We start from the raw sequence: 18,415 nt of genomic DNA, 5'->3' as shown, positions 1-18,415 counted from the left end.
TCGCGTCAACTTTGAGTAGCTTCAAGATAGCGAGAGAGAGAGAGAGAGAGAGAGAGAGAAATTGACTTATTGTGGTTGATAACTCGCGGTAGATGGTACGCGTTGCTCGTAATGAGCGGAAAGGATGATCGTGGGTGATCTCGAGGAGAGTCAGAGGGAAGGATTTCGTGGAATACTCCATTTTATGATTATTGTTTTTACGTAGATTACCTTCAAAATCTATTTTCCGTTGTTTGTTGTAGGCATTTTTTCAATTGACTTTTTTGTTTATTTTCTTCTGGGGGATCGAAGATAAATGAAAAATTGAATATAATATCGGCAATAAGTGCAGGTAAAAAAGATTGAAAGTGACAAGGAACGATTAACTCGAGCGGATTCCACTAAGGTTTCTGGCTTCGTTCGAGTTATTATTCCGGTGGGTCTCCTGAACGTTCGCCGAGTCCCGTTCCGCGGAATTTAGTGAACCAGTGCGACCGCCAATATCGGACCACTTCCTTAATGCGTTACGAACTCGTCGCTGACGTTACTCCACGTATCCCATATTTCCATGGGACAATTTTTTTCATAGCCCGGTTGACCAATCAAATCTATAACTACATATTTAACTTAAACAGGACAAAATTGCTTTTTAATTTCTTTCCCCTTTTTTTTTTTAATTCAACTTTTGAATATTTCTAGACTAATTGTAAGTTTAAAAAACTCAAGATCATTTATCAAAAGATTATGTACCAACGTTTTACCTCGTCTCTACCCTTCGGGAATTATTTCCATTAGAAAATGGAGCGAGGCCGATGAAACGATCTCTCATGTTTTCCACTTAAAATCAACACCGATCGCCTTGTAAAAAGGAAATCCTATCGATTGCTAATCGACGAATGAAACTTATTCGAAATTCCTAAATTATCCAAATTTAATGAATACACAGCGTTGAAATCATTTGGAATTTTGTTACGTAAAATGATGTGTATGAAACGTAAACTAACAAAAGGAATATTTTTTAAGTTATACTTTTTTTTCTATAGAAATAATGAGAGAGAGGGAGAGAGAGAGAGAGAGAGAATGTCAGGTTTACCGAAAAAGTTACGCAAGTTGATTTCTCACTTAAAATACATGCATACATAGATACAAACAAGAGAACGATACCTACGAGCGTGTGCCTACGCCGCAACCACAAAACACGAGCTGAAAATTATATTCCTTGCGAGTTTGTTCGTAATAGGCAACAGCGTCGTTCCGCTTCAACATCATCGTATATCATTCTTCTTCGTCTATTTTACCGTATTCTCTCTTTCTCTCTCTCTCTGTAAATCCTTTTTTTCCTTTTCTTACTCGTTCTATTTTTCCACCCCTTCCACTACTACTTTTTTTTTGCTGCATGTAATTCTTTTTCTTTCCACGCACGTTGGTATTACGTCCTTAAGAGGAAGAATTTTAGGAAATAGTGAATTATCGACGCAACAATCTACATTTTTTTTCTAATTACAATTTATAATCCTAAAAGTGTAAAAAATAGTTTCAACCGTTCAAGGCCTTTAACACATATTATGTTGAAATTTAGTTTCAATCTTAGAAAATTTATTCTAACTCGTGAAATTGTTATAAAGATAAATATTCAATTTTTAATCAACTTTTGCTAACCGAAAAAGATATATTTATAAAATAAATAAATTGCCTCTTTATTATTAACATTAAAAATTGGGCTTTGAAAAGTTTAACGGAAAAGAAGAAGCATAAAAATGACATAACGTTTCGACCTCTCAATCATTCTACAATTTAAGATTTACCTTAAGCCATTATTAGTCGATTTTCATTTTTATCTTTTATCGAAAAGTGGTTAAGGGAACGTGTCTACCGTACTATTAACATCTACATCTATCTATTCGCATAGATTCGCCGATTATTCGAGTCTATCGTTATTCTTATAATCTTAAATAAGCATGTATGTATTGCAAGCAAGAGTTACGAGAAATTTATTGCGTTATAAAGACGGATAACAATAGACTAAATAGTCACGTTTGGAAAGAATGGAAATGTTCAATAATATTGAAACACAAAATACTTAAAGTGAATAATGAATCGAACTTAGCACAAACGAAATGGGGAGTGAATTTTGAAAATTTTTGTTCCAAAACATTGGACACAAAATTTCATTCGCACTAATTGAAAGAAAAATAATGATGTTGCGGTGATGTTTAAATTGGTGATCAAAGTTTCCTAATTGAAAAGAATTCTAATTACTGATCCTCGGTAGGAAAAACTTTATCAGAAACTCAAGAAAAAATTGTAATTTTGAACATCAATCCAAAGAAGTTCGTGATCTATAGTCGTCCGTTTACCCCTTCATTCCCTACTCACATTTATTAGTATCAGTATTGCCTGATAAAAATGTCTTAATTAAAAAAAAAGACTCTTTTAATAAGCAATTTTGATACGAAAGAAGCTTTGTCAAAAAATCAAATAGTACAAACTGGAATAGTAAGCCGAAGAAGTTCGTATACGATAACCATTCGTTCGAATGAATTAGCATTGATATCAATATAGAAAGAGAGATAAATAAATAAATAAATAAATAAAGGAAGTAATATAAAGAGTGTAAAAGCAACGGCAATAGTATATACTATAAGAAAAAGAGTAAAATAAAGTTAAGTAGAGTGGACCACCGGTAGGGTTGTATGGATAAACCGGCTCGGACTTGAGAATAAATCAATGAGAGTTGACAAAAATTGTACGGCCGCGTAATGTTGCTATTGATTTGTTTTTTTTTTGGTCCACTGGTAGAATTAAACGGTAGGTCTGTTTAAAGAGTGTACATAGGTCGTCTTTGTGGTAGTCGTCGTCCTGTCCTCGTCTTCTTGGTCGATCGCTTCCGAGTCACCTTTTCTACCCCCCATTACAGTCGGGCGTGTATAGAAGGCGCGACAAAAAGCGGCATTCCTGACTCTTAAGTCGGATTCTATATAAGTGTCTGCCATCGCGAACATTGCCTGTATATGGCGACAACCGGGCTTTGACAAAGGTGACCGTATATGGTATTCGGCTTCCACCTTCCATACGTGCGTACGCGTCTCCGTTCGTTCCTTTTATCTTCCCTTCCCCCTCTTTAACATCTTTTATCTTTCTCTCTCTCTCTCCCTCCCTCCCTCCCTCCCTTTTTCTTACTTTTACTCTTCTCCCCACCTCTTGTCTCCTCTAGCTTACATATTCTTTATCTCTCTTTCTCCTTCTTATTCTCTTTCTCGATCGAGCACCTGGGATCGAAACACACACACACCAAGAGAACGCCTATCGATCAAACGCACGGTGTCAAATCGTTAATCCATCTTTCTCTCTCTTTCTGATTTGTGTGTTGTTTATTTTTTTTTATATTTATCTCTTTCTCTAAGGTGGTTCATGACGCGCTCGATCGCGCTCGATCGCGCGACGAATGAAATGCGATCATGGGATTAAACCCCATGAAACCAATCTCGCCGACTGTAGCGCCATCTCTCTGAGAAACCTGCAAAAACTACCCCCTATAGCGTATGTGTTAAAATTGCTACATGTGAGTGCGCTTATACGTCTATTCGTTCCTCGTTTTTATTTTATTCCTCAAACTTCCATTTTGCGATCGGTACTAATGATAAAAAAAAAAAAAAAACAAGAAGACGAAGGAAAAAAATAATATATTTTTTACATAAAAGTAAAAGGGTGATGCTTCGTTAGGTAATTTCTATCCATTATATCTTAGAAGTAAGAAATCTTGACGTTTGATTTATCGCTTCGTTGAGTTTAAATCGATTCTTTTTAAAAGACGTTCACCATTCAACCTGTTGAGTACAAACGCTTATGTCAATGCTAAAACACGTCCACCTAGCGTTCATCCCCATTCGTTCTCTCTTCTTCCAGATTTCAATTTGTAAAATTTATCTTCCTTGTTTATTTCACATCTTAATCGTCTCACCGATCGAACTGAACCCCATTATGGTTATTTTTTTTAAATAATTATTAATGAATACAAGTATTAAATAACAATGTTTGACAAGGTGTTACCCTTCGTTATATATAATCCTTTTTTTCTTTTATTTTGTATTTATTTTTTTATTTACATTTCGTTGTAATTCTTGCTTGCGAGTAGAAGTTCCAGTCGACTAATCATTGCCTCTTCTTCTCAACCACGAGGCGTGTTCAGAAAAAAAAAAAAGGGCGCTAGTGCACGATTCGTATGTATCTATATTATTGTATTATTAATTATATATAGGATACGAAGTCCTCATAATTGATAAAGTTTTTTTCTCTTTCTTTCTCTTTTTCTATTTCTTAGACTTGTGCTTGGAATATAATGTAGAACGTTAACAGTATAAATGCGATGATAGTACGTGAGAGCCATAACAATATATTATTTTCTTTTTATCGAAGTACAAAGAAAGAAATAATTAAAAATGGACGCGTCCTCCTGTTTGACCCACACACGTTTTTAAACCTATTTATAAACTATATTATAAAATAAATACGTATCTCTTTGATAAATTTTATAAACCTTCAACATTTTTATGATTCGTTGCGAAAAATATTATAAATGAAATTATGGTTTTTTATTTACTAAAATTACACATATTAATTATTTAAATTTGCCATTTTTAAAATAATCGAATTCAATTTTTTGTAATAATAATGAACTCTTTAGCATTAAACGATGGTTTAACATTTTCTCTGTTCATTCTCATTCATTTCTCTGTTCGCGATCATAGAAAGTAATTCAAGATGACTGTATTGCAGTCATGCATGATTAAGATTTGTTTGGACCACAGAGAAACGATTACACCTACCTTATGCACCATCCGCCTGACGATTTTCTTTTGATTTTTTTCTCCTCTTTTGTAGTATACAGAGAGAAAGAGAAAGGAAAAAGAATGAAAACGAGAACGAGAACGAGAAATCAAATGAGAGAAAAAGAAGCAGTCTGGCAACCTCGGTTGTAAGCAAACGAGGGTGGTCGAGATATGGTAACAGGAACGATCGTACCGCCGACAATGCCACTTTGCTATGTCAAGGTGTCTACTTCGGGGTAAGACAAGAGGTAGACGACGACGTGTACCTCCTCCTCATTCCCTTTTCTCCACTCTCTTCACAACTTCGTTTAAAACAAACTAATGGCGTTTGTCTTATACGAGCTTCTTATTCTCGTCCAATTCCTCCGATCGTAAATAAAATAATGCAGTAGTAAAATTTGATCTTCAGGGCCCTTGACACTTATGTATATTTAGGCTTAAGTTCTTTACTCGCAAAATCTTGTAATCAGGAAAAATATTGTTAAATATATATATATATATATATATATATATNCTCTCTCTCTCTCCACGTCTTACTAAACCTCTCATTGTCAGATAGAACTCATTGCAAGAATAAATTTGAAGAGAAAGAGAATGGCCGATGATAGTTGTTTCTTCAGGGCCGACATTTTTATTTTTATTTCATCTCAACAACTAGACAAATTTATATTTATCTATTTTATTTATGAGATTAATTTAAGGAAATAAAAATATTTATCCTAGTAAAATTGAAATTTCGTTCTTTTTTCTGATTTTAAAAAGTTGTTTTAAAATTATACAATTACATAGTCTATTATCACCATAGATTGTACAAGCAATAAGACGCAATACCGTATCAAAAAATGAAGGGAAAAGTTTCACATGTATTCTTATATGTCTCGTGTCATCGTGTCTCAGATGATAAAATAAATTGTTTACATTTTAATTCAAGAAAAAGAAGTTACAAAGAAAATATAAGGATTGAAAAGTTTGGAGCCTTATCCGAGAAGGGCTGAAATATCTTGAGCTTAACACATGAAGGTAAGTTAAAAAGTTTGAAGCTTTATGGTTTTCTCTACCCTGTGTTAGGCTCAAAACTTTTCAATCCATCGTAATTTATTAGACTCAGAATTTGTCAGCCCACCTATGTATATTTTTTGTATAATTTCTTTTTCCTTTTAAACTGTGAAAGAATGACATTTCCATTTAACATGAAACGAACTGATATATAAGAATGCATGTGAAACTTCACCCTTCGTTTTTTTGGAAATGACGGAATATTGAATCTTACTGCTTGCACAGAGTATGGTCCTGATAAATACCTACAAATGTCTATAATTGAAAAAAAATCGGTGTCCTGTCAACTTGGTTCTCCCTTTGTCAGTAAAATAAAAATAAAATAAAATATTGTACGTATAGAATTTGTTAACAAATTAATATATATATATATTAATTTGTTAACAAATTCTATACGTACAATATTTTATTTTATTTTTATTTTACTGACAAAGGGAGAACCAAGTTGACAGGACACCGATTTTTTTTCAATTATAGACATTTGTAGGTATTTATCAGGACCATACTCTGTGCAAGCAGTAAGATTCAATATTCCGTCATTTCCAAAAAAACGAAGGGTGAAGTTTCACATGCATTCTTATATATCAGTTCGTTTCATGTTAAATGGAAATGTCATTCTTTCACAGTTTAAAAGGAAAAAGAAATTATACAAAAAATATACATAGGTGGGCTGACAAATTCTGAGTCTAATAAATTACGATGGATTGAAAAGTTTTGAGCCTAACACAGGGTAGAGAAAACCATAAAGCTTCAAACTTTTTAACTTACCTTCATGTGTTAAGCTCAAGATATTTCAGCCCTTCTCGGATAAGGCTCCAAACTTTTCAATCCTTATATTTTCTTTGTAACTTCTTTTTCTTGAATTAAAATGTAAACAATTTATTTTATCATCTGAGACACGATGACACGAGACATATAAGAATACATGTGAAACTTTTCCCTTCATTTTTTGATACGGTATTGCGTCTTATTGCTTGTACAATCTATGGTGATAATAGACTATGTAATTGTATAATTTTAAAACAACTTTTTAAAATCAGAAAAAAGAACGAAATTTCAATTTTACTAGGATAAATATTTTTATTTCCTTAAATTAATCTCATAAATAAAATAGATAAATATAAATTTGTCTAGTTGTTGAGATGAAATAAAAATAAAAATGTCGGCCCTGAAGAAACAACTATCATCGGCCATTCTCTTTCTCTTCAAATTTATTCTTGCAATGAGTTCTATCTGACAATGAGAGGTTTAGTAAGACGTGGAGAGAGAGAGAGAGGGAAAATGGGTAATTTTTTGAAGAAAGAATTTGCCGGTATTTCGCAAAAGCTTTAATTAAAAAGACGCGTCGTTAGACCATGGAAGGATAAAACTAATGGCACGAAAAGCGTTCACTGATCTTTCTCTCTCTCTCTCTTTCTCTCTCTTTAACTCGTGATAGTAAAGCGTGAACACCGAACCAGTTTGCACCTTGACTCGATCCGTCATCAGCCGTCGTTCGTCACCGACGGGGCAGGTGGGCAAATCTAGCTTACGATCGACGATCAAACGAACAAAAAAAAGAATTAAGTACGGGAGAGAGAGAGAGAAACACTACCATTATGTCCTTTTTAGAAGGTTTAAAAGAACGTGCAGAATAGTTCCATGATTCTCGATAGTCGCCTCGTTAAGGTCGCGTTATATTCCAGAGAGACAATAAGTGGTACGACGAATCGATCTCTACCATTCGTAAGTATTTTTCTAACCATTTCAAACTTTTTCTCTCTCTCTCTCTCTCTCTCTCTCTCTCTATCTTACTATCTCATTTTTTTCAAACGTCAAAATAACCTTGCATAGAATAAACTGTATAATTGGAACAATTTTCAGTTCCACTTTAAGAGTTATTTTTATCCAAGTTTATCCATTATTTCTCTCATATCAAACTAATTTCTAAAGTTATGAACAAAAATGGCATCCTAATCATCTTTTGCATTTTTTTTCGTTTAATAATACAACAAAAATATGCAAGTGGTTGAATATAATTTTGGATCGATCCCGTTAGACGATTTATTCCAATAAATATAAAAATAAAATGTAAGAGTAAATGATGAGTCTTCGTTAAATATCGATATAATTAATCTCATATACCCCGAATCAATTTGAAAATCGGTAAGACGATTGAATCAATGTATCTTCGGGCAAAGATCTTGTTCAAGGTATATAACTACAATAAAATTAAATCTTGACGATTGTCGAATTAGTGTCATCCATAATTTTTTATATGGGGATGAACGAGGGACTAATACGCACACATACATATACACACATATATACATGCGTGTAAGCAAGCATGTAATTAATTAATTAAGTAAGTAAGTAAGTAAGTAAATAAGTAAGTAAATAAGTAAGTAAGTACGTATATCTCTCGGAATTCAAAATGATTATATAAATTTTTGTACAATAGATGATCGCAGTGTTATTTACGCTCAATATGAAAGAAAATAAAATAAAAAACACACAAATGTGTTAGAAAATCGATCCGAGTTGTGTCATTGTATAAAGTTTTGCAAAATTATTGTAGTACTCGTTTCATTTCAAAAACTGTTACAGATCATCAGAATTGATAAGATCGAATTAGTTTGCAATGACGCGAATCGATCCATTATCGATTCCTAACGGCAGGKAGTTTCCCACTTTTCTGTCCACCAAAACGAATAAGCAAAAGGAATATTCTATAGGAAAATATTTCAAAAAAAGAGTGAAAAAGATAAATGTGTATATGTGTGTATACGGTAATTATAACAATGGATTGAATAACAAAATAAACAAAATTTATTTTATGTTTTATTTTAAAATAGAAATAATTGTAATATAAATCAAATCATAATTTTCTTTTCTCTATTTTTTTTTAATTAATCCATCATCATAATTACTGGCACATAATAAAAAGAGAGAGAAAGGATGAGAGTATTGGATAAGCTGGTAGTGTTATTTTTAAAGAAATAATATGTTTATATGTAACATATGTATATATATGTGTGTGTATGTACGATATATCTATATCTATACATATATATAGATAATATAATATATATATGTATATATATATATATATATATAAATGTAATATAAATATTATCACAGTATTTTACAGCAATATACTATTTACACAACGTCATAGAGACATATATCATTTTTTTTCTTTTCTTATTTTACCTTCATGTTTTCTTGCTTAATATAAGGCATTTCAGCTGGACGTTTACCGTTAATTCAACTTAATTTAATATATAATTAATTAATTAATCTATAATTATTAAACGTCATCTCGTTTTGTACTCTGCGCGTCCTTTTCTTTGCACTTTTTCTCAAATCTACGCACTTTATTTCGCACTAATACCACGTAATCAAATATTACGTTAGTATTATATCTCCTTTATCGTTTTCCTTAAAATTACTATACGTGGATCTTTCCTTACCATGCAACACAAATTGTCTACAATTGTTTATTAAAATAGTACTTTTCGATCGTTCCTTGAAAAATTCTAAACGGATAGCAAAACCAAAAATTTCAAACAAACAAAAATTCGAAAGATCCACGAATAATTTAAAAAAAAGAAATTAGTAAAATAAACAAATAAAACGATAGACACAGATATCAACAAGAAAACAACGCATACAACACGGACGCACACACATATCTTTATATACGCATGCACAATTTCAACGACTAATTGTAAGATTTTGAATTTCATTAACTTTACTACTCCCGAGCGATTCCGAAACAAAAATATTAAATACAATTAATAAAAAATATAAAAAGTTTGATTTTTTTAAAGGAAAAGTGGCGAAAAGCACCAATGTGAGGGATGGGAGTGTGCGGACATTGGACGGAAGAAACGAAGATCGTTAAAAGTTAAATATCTGCTACTTAAAATCTAATAGAATGTGAGAAAATAAAGGAAGAAATGTAATCAAAATAATAATAATAATAATAATAATAATAATAATAGTAATAATAAAATATTAATAATAATAATAATAATAATATTAATAATAATAATATTAATAATAATAATAATAAAATAATAATAATAATAATAATAATAATACAAATAATAATAATAAAAGAAACAAATACTATCTACTGGACATGCCATTTCGATACGCAACACTTTACACAACAACGTACGATGCACAATAACAAGAACAACAATGTACGATTATTCGAAATGCACAGCAATGCCAAGCGTGCACTGCCGGGGGAGGAAGAGAAAAAGAGATAATATAAAAATGAAAAATAATAAAAGTTCAGGATAAAAGAAAGAAAAAGAGAGAGAGAGAGAGAGAGAGAGAAAAAGAAGAGATAAAATTTCTCCTGTTCCTTTTTGCACGGAACTCGCGCCTACACATATAAGGTGTTTCTACCTTCCCCCTTTATTTCACGTCGGCGGAGAAAGCCAAAGCTTTTACAGAAAAAAAAAAAGAAATTAAATAAAATATCAAAATATAAAAAAAGAATGAAATAAAAAAAAGAAATATAAAAGGTTTGCTCGCTTTTAGAAAGGAAAAGAGGAAAGAATTGGTAGGGGAAAAATGAAAAAAATATTTTTTAAATATTTGACGTAGAGAAAAAAGGAAGGGAGAGAAATAAAAAAGAAATCTTGAACGATAACGTATCATATCATGTCGAATAACACGCGCGAAGACCACCATATGACCAGCGCGATGTTTTTTTTCTTCGATTAATTCTCGTATCCCTCCTAAAAATTGGCGATTCATATTTTTCGTCGCGACACTTAAACGAACGACGATACCTATTACGATTTGTTATACCAGAGGTGACTTCCACCATATAGTGCGCAATATAATTATAATATTTTTATAGAAAATATTATGTATATATATAAATATATATACAAATACAAATAAATATCTTTTTTATTTTCTTTTTGTCCTATTCTTTTAAATTTATTAAAAAGAAAAAAAAGAAAGAAAAAGAAATAATAGAGAAAGAGAGAGAAAGAGAGAGAAAGAGAGAGAAAGAGAGAGAGAGAGAAATAAGAATAGCAGAAGATTCTTTTGCCACGAAGATATCCAGTTAGAATAGTTCCAACAGGATATAGTTCATCACAATAAGAAAAGTTAATTATAATATTGTAGTACTCTAATAAATCTACAATTTACAATAATTTATACAGACTGATTTTTATCTTCTTTTTTGTTTCTTTCCTTTTTTTTTTTGTTTCCCTCGTGTCATGTTTTCTATTCTTTTATCTGGATTTGTATTATTTGGATCTTTGACTTTTCATTTTAATCGCGCGCATCATTCCTGCTGATTAAAAATCTAAACGAGAAAATGAGATCGCGTCCCGTTTGAGGCTCGCGGGTTGAAAACGTCTCTCTCGAAGACACGAAAGTTTGTCTTATAAATATGATAATGGCTAGTTTTCATCGAGTCGATCGTCGATTGATCGGATGCCTACTTTTGGACGCTAGTTTTTTGAAAGCAGCAGTCGACGGACGATCGATGTCGTGATAGTTTAGTCATTAGAATGAATTTTTTTAACCGGTTAGCCGAGTGTTATTTGCGAATGACGACTATGCACCTCTCTTCAGCAATAACATAACGCTCCTGGTTCCGTAATACGCGTCGGCTGGACTAGATTTGTGCGCAGAAAAAGGAGCCCTGTTGGCATTCTTACGCTCCTCTTCAGCCTCTTCCGCGTCGTCTTATTCGGATCGCGGATAAATAATACAAAACCGTTCAAAGTTGTCCTAACAGTTTCACTATTAATTTAATAACATTTGCGAATCGTTTTTGAAACAATTCCTCATTTGATAGGCGACTGTCGAAAGGACAAATTTTCAACGGTCTAAGAAGAAATAAAAAATGATCTTCGGCAGTCCAAGCACCGAGAATAAATAATAAATCTTTCTGCGTGATACGTGAAACCGCATGTTGCAATGTGATCAAATCGAGCAACAAAATAATAGGGAGTCGAAAATGATAACGTCTCGCGAGTCGACCTATGAAAGCTCTATTTATCTATCTTGGACGGAATCGAACGGATAATATGTACGTTTGTTTGTATTTTTTCCGATCGAATTTAGAGTAACACAAGAGAAAAGTGTCAAAAGTAATCGGGGAAGTAGAAAGTAAGATCAGGGTGGTGAGGATGGGGAGAGGGTGCGTTGGAAGAAGAGGACTCGGGATCGAGGAAGGGTGATGGGAAGGGTGGTAAATAGGAAGAATGACGATGGGGATAAGAATGAGTGTGGGTATGGGGATGAGAGTGTGGATGTATATGGGGAAGGGGTTGGGGATGGGGATGGGAATGAGGATGGGATAGGATAGGGGAATTTAGGTGGTACTACCGTTGAGGATGCGAATGAGACATATGAGGATGGTATGCTGCGTGATGAGGTGGTAAAGGCGAGGGACAGGATTGTTGATATGGTCCAGCAGCGAGCATCGGTCCAGGACTGGAACAAGGTACGAGGTGCGAGCTCGGCGATGCCGCATGCGCATGCGCGATCAAATGAGCGTGCTGCGCGTGCGAGGGCGGCGCGTGCTGCGAAGCCGGCGGTGGTGGCGGTGGCGGCGGACCCGGATGACCACCGGTCGGTCCGCCGCCCGCTCCAGGATAACCACCGTGTAGGGAACCACCGTGAGGCGAGCCATAGACCAGTTGCCTTACTTTCTGCTCCTCGTCCCCGATGTTGTAGGTCAACTCGGTCTCCTCGAACCCAGTCGCCGACATCCGCTGGTCACCAGAGGAACCAGAAGGCGGTGGGTCCGGACTGTTCAGACACGTCTGGATCAACGCTTTCCCTGCCTCGCTGGTTATCATTGGTTGTAGTTTGCGCGTCGCGAACGTGTACACGTGTCCGGTCTCGCTAGCTACCAACAGCATCACTTGCGTCCCGGTTAACGTTGACAACTCGTACGCCTGCGAATGCACAAACAAAAAGATCTCACCTATCCATATCTATCCTTTTACATGAATATTTTCATTCCCTTTGCGAAGCTTCCATTTGAAAGATCACACTTCAATACTTACCTATAACATGTTTCTTTGTTTTTAATATTCCTCCAAAAAAAAAAAAGCATTAAAAATTATCCTTATCAAATTCGCGATAAAACCTTTAACTAGAGATTGCCGGATTAACTTGGGCAATTAACGTTCGTTATTACTTTAAACGATGCGTTGATGAAAACCTTATTTATTAAGTGCCTGCGTGCGTGCGTGCATGCATGCATGCATGTTCCTTCTTTCTCTGCTCGTTAGACTTTCTAATTAGATTTTGTCCGCAGATATATACCGAATATACCCGTCCTACCCTTTACGCACATTATAAAGAGATAACGATCGCGAGAGGAGAATATAAATACGCGTACTCCTGTACGCAGCTGTTACCCGCCCGGTCACGTGACTATCGGTTACCCGCGGCCCGCGAAACTTCGAAGTACCGCGCGCAACTCTTTCTTTCACCAAAACTATACCTACAATCGTTCGAACGAGTCAATATTCTAGAATAATATCATTACTAAATTTACAATATTTTTCTTTATATTTAATACTGCTAAAATATGAAATATTTTATTCAAAAGATTGCATTTCAATTAATTTACATAAAGAATAATTGTGATCATTTGTTACGAATTTAAAAAGTGTACAAATTATTTTTAATGTTTGTGATGAACTCGAAAAGGAATGCAAATTACATTGCGACAAGTCATCGATGCGCTATACAAACTAATATACAAACTAAGCCAAAATCGAATGGTCGTTCAAAGACTATACGTATAGGTAGGTGAATGAGAAAAAAGTAGATAGTCTTTTTAACTCAAAACCTAGTCGTTATTAATCACGCGTAATGGTACGATGAAAAGAGAACAAGAAAAAAAAAAAAAAGAAAAAAAAAAAGAAAAAATGGTTGATATGGGATGGCCTTTGATCGTATATACGAAACCGTTAGACTTTGGATGACTTTTGAGATGACTACATGTATTTTAGGAGATATTAGGATGCGTTGCTATTATTATACTACGTTTCTACTCCGACAGTTACGCCGGTAAGCTACGAAAGTGAAGGAAAGCGAGTATAAATAAACTGAGACCGTAGCCTTAATCGCGCTTAGGCGAGCTATTTACTTACATCGCTCGCGTATTTCCATAGAATTGATAAAAAAAAAAAAAAATACGATCTTGATTAATCGATCGATCGATCCTTCCGGTAGAAATCAATCCAATAATCATCCAAATTATCGTTTGTTCCAAATTTTGCTTCATGTCCATGCATATCCATTAATCCAGATAAATATGACTGCTATCATTTAATTATCAATTCAAAGTAAACTTCCTGTTATTTTATTTGTAGATTGCAACATAGTGTTGTGCATGAATTAAAAGAGTTTTTTGCAGATATTATTCATAATCTACATGATTCTATAAACAAGAATCCAAGTCAAATAATCAATAGTAATTCCAAGAATAACTTGTTTATCAAATAATTATTCATTCAATTCTACTATAAAAAGGTGAATTTTTTCATATATTATTGAATTCGTATTATGCGAAGAAATTTATAAATAATACAAATTAAAGTAACAAGATTTGTGCTATATGAAAACTTTTTTCACAATACTCTGTTATAAGAGAATCGAGTGTATATATTTATCTATAATTTGATATTTATATCCACATATAAGAGATGAAAGTAAAAGATAAAATATAATTGAAATTTAAATTGAAACAAAAGAAACAAATTATTGCTTACTGTTAGATAAGAATTAGATTCGATCGAAGGATTACAAAAACAACTATAATTGTCATACTCGTTATTTGTAATTCAAAATAATAGGTTGTGATTGGAAATTAATTTGATTTTTCTTATAGAGATTTAAAATTAACCGCGTTTATCGATACCTAACCTTACTCTAAGCTTCAAAATCATTTTACATTCTATCAACAGACATCTCGGACGTCATTTAGAATATTCTTGCGTTTCGATCTGTCAAGCAGATAATTTTTTGTCATTGTATCAAAAATAGAAAATCCAAGTGAAGATTTTTGTCAGATTTTTCTTTTTTATTACCGCAAATGTAATAATACAGTGCAAGGGAGAAAAAACTTCGTGCCGTTTACACAGAGGATGAACGCCAGAATCTAAAATGTTTTTCGAAATTTCGTTATGGTCATTTTGATTTCGAGGATACGCTACGTTTAGGTCGTTCAATTGAAGGGGATGAGAGCAAAATAAAGGTATTGGGGGATGCTAATTGTCAAATGAAAACGTAAAAAATAACTGAGAAATTGAATTAATCAAATTGGACCATTCACGATCATCTAAAAAGATTTGAATTCTAAATATTCAAAAATCCTTTTATTTTCCATTGGAAAATATGAAACTATTTTCCGAACGAGACCTAATAGTTGAAGTAACAGTTGAATTTAAAAAGTCAGATTTAGGATTAAAAAGAAAGGTTGAAACAAAAGAAATTAAATATTGTTTCAAGTTTGATTGAAAGGTGATTATAAATATCGTGCTCGTTCAATGTAATTCAAAATGAATGGAGAAGAAATACCGATGACGAATCAACTCCCTCTTTGAAATTACGTATTTATCATTAAACTGGTTACTTAATCGTGTAGAATGGAAATTAAGGAAGAGTATGTAGACAACTTGAATATCTAATCCACGCATTATAAAATATGTAAAACAAATGTAAAGAAGAAACGTCCATTTAATGCGTGATTTATTAAGATCTTACAGTTGGTATAATGTTTGCATCATTGTTGATACGAGTATAATAAGATCGATTAATCAGAAAAGAATTTGCAATTGTTTGGCTCAAGTTTAGCCTCTATCGAAACGTTTTTGAAACTAAATACAAAAATATTTCTTTTTTCAAAATATTAATTGCTAATTAATTTTTTTTTAATATTTAAGTCATTGAAAGAAGGAAAATTGAATTTCATTAACAATTTGAATTCGTGCATTACATCTAAAGTGACAATAACAATTTATTATTGTAGAATATTTATCAGTCAATTATTTTGATTTATTAGCAAACTTTGTGTCGTAAAATTATACGATATGTGAATAAAATAGAAACCATTACTCTGCAGTATATTGTACAATCAAACCACAATTTCCCTTAAAAATAAAATACACAAACAGACTCCTAAAAATCCTAAAACAAATCGAGTTAAAAAAGCTAAATAATTATGATAAATTGTCTGAATTATATTTTTACTTCAATTACAATGCGACTAATGAAATTATTATTTTAACTTGCAACTGTCCTAAACAATGAAATCTCTTACAAAGAATGAACTATTCATTTTGATTTCAATAAAACTAACATAGTTGTACTATAAATAACTTAATTATACTCTATGACGGATTCTCGAAAAATCATTCGAATATTTAATCGCAAAAAATCCACTTCTGACATTGTAGAAATTTGGATTTAGAAAATTTCTAGATTACTTTCCCAGGAAATAAAATGATTTGTCGATTAATTGAACGAACTTAATTAAAGACATTCGACTTGTCCGAATGTGATGGTTCAAAAAGCGCGCGTGAATTCAGCGCTCCTACGTAATTCAAATGAAGCCGCGCGAAAGCTATTTCTATGCGCCGCGCGCGGCTTTAAACATTTTTAGAACTTACTCGCCGTGTGTAACTTGATCGACCAAACAAAGCGTGCCGAAGCAACATATGTATTTGTTTTTAATCACTTTGCCGTATCATTCGAATCGACATCACGACAGGTTTTATACAAACTGAACGTGAGCGAGCTCAAACTTGATGGGGACTTTACGAGAGAAATGGAGGCAGATAAAAATAAACTGAAAGCTTAACGAGGAAATGAGATATGCGTGGTAGGATTTTCGGCTTTGAAACTACAAATGGAAATGTGAAAAATTTTGGGTTAGTACTTTTTTTTTTAGGCGCACACGTCTTTCGCACGCGCGTCATTTTGTGAAAGCGCCTGGGGTTTTTAACTTATGACGAAACGAAAATACAAGGAGAAAAGTGAATGGAATATGAGTAGGAGAGTGAGAAAGAGATATAAAAGTAGTATGAGATGGGTTGGACTAACCTTCTTCATGATACCGGTCTTCCTCTTGGAAAACGTGGTATACCTCCTAAGTTTGTTATCGATGTACTCCATTTTAATCTTAACTCTTCCTTTCGTCTTTTTTCCATTAGAGGGAGGTGATTTTTTCGGTTGTCCAAGATTCGTGAATGACTCGTCGAGATTATCGGCAACACAATCAGACATTGTCATACCCTGTTGTTGCTGTTGTTGTTGTTGTTGTTGCTGCTGCTGTTGGGAAAGTGCCTGTTGCCTGGCGTTAGTGTCGTCGGTATAGCAAACATCGGACGTGGTCCTCTTGATGCCTCTGCTCTGGACCGAGGGGACGCCGGGCGTCGGGCCGCCCCCGGGCATCATGGTGGCGCCACCACGTTGGCCCAACTGAGAAGCAGCAGCGGCAGCGGCGGCGGCGGCAACAGCAGCAGCACCGAGTTGGGAGGTGGACGCTCGCCCGTACATTTCCGTGGCACCGTCGCTACCGATCATCCCCATGCCGTAGCTGAGATTCGCGTAACGACCGTCCCTTCCGCCGCTAGGGTTGTCCATCACGGAGCCCCACACATTTATTATTATCTACTAGCAGCCCTCGATCGAGCTCGATCGCCGCCACCAATTCACGTAAACCAACCGCCGCTCTGCTTCCCACGTGATCGATCATCTAGAGGAACACGGGACAACAACGCGCACTACACGAGCGCTCCCCGCGAACTGTGTGCGCGCGGTCCTATCGTAACTTGACCTACGTGCTCGAAGCGCTGCCTCCGCGTACCCGTGCGCGCCATCTACCCCCACTACAGCAAGCCTGCGCTGTTAAAAACTAGTCCACCCTTTCGAAATTCGATCCTTCCCATTAAGGACCTTACATATTTACCCTTTCTAAAAATCTATTTCAACCCCTTCTATCTTTATCCATTCTCTTTTCTCAGATTCGATCTCTATTTATTAAGATATTTAATTTCAATTCCAAGCCGCGGAGCGTTACACGGAACGCCGAGAGGGCGTCCCCGGCTGCCATATTTAGAAGTAGACGTTACCATATTAGGGCAAGTTTGCCAAATATGGTGAACAGAGGTGGTCCTTCCTTTTCGAATGATTGCACGGCGCGTCGCGGCAAAACACCAATCCAACTGACAGTAGCGCTTCCTGCACGCCTTTCCTGCCCTCCCTCCTCTCTCTCTTTCTCACTCTCTTATGCTCTTTGAATACATGCTAGCTGCGATTGATATCACGAGCGACGGATAACAGTTCCTCTTTTAAGAACGGTGCTTTTCTCTACTGTCGATCCTCCATCTCCTCTTCCGATCGATTTTCTTATTATGTTTTACCTTCGACCGATTTCAATGCTATTTAAGATTTCTTTACAAAATTTACTTAGCCTTTTTCTTTTTTTAAAGTACTGTATATATAGGATTTTTATTTTATTTATCAAATCATCTTCTTTATCAGATTCTTTAACGTTTTTATTT

General features: G+C 34.4%; 1 protein-coding gene across 3 annotated transcripts in view; it reads right to left on the bottom strand.

Moving 5' to 3' along the window:
- Positions 1-17,909, bottom strand: part of LOC106787219 (serum response factor homolog) — a 28,755-nt gene extending 10,846 nt beyond the window's left edge. The window contains exons 1-2 of one of the 3 annotated variants that reach the window (XR_001381757.1): positions 16,953-17,906; positions 12,539-12,790 (exon numbers count right to left, since the gene is read on the bottom strand). Coding sequence is in view for 2 of the 3 variants with exons in the window: in XM_014749404.1 (XP_014604890.1) it covers positions 12,539-12,790; positions 16,953-17,495 (795 nt within the window). In the remaining variant the exon portion in view is untranslated. Of the gene's footprint in view, positions 1-12,538; positions 12,791-16,952 lie in introns of all 3 variants that reach the window. The other 2 variants (XM_014749404.1, XM_014749403.1) reach the window with 2 other exon arrangements.
- Positions 17,910-18,415: the final 506 nt, after the last annotated feature.

Source organism: Polistes canadensis, unplaced genomic scaffold (genome assembly GCF_001313835.1).
Source record: "Polistes canadensis isolate GaletaPanama2010 unplaced genomic scaffold, ASM131383v1 scaffold_95, whole genome shotgun sequence".
In the NCBI taxonomy this organism is placed as follows: domain Eukaryota; kingdom Metazoa; phylum Arthropoda; class Insecta; order Hymenoptera; family Vespidae; genus Polistes; species Polistes canadensis.
This window is presented reverse-complemented; position numbering and strand designations above follow the sequence as displayed.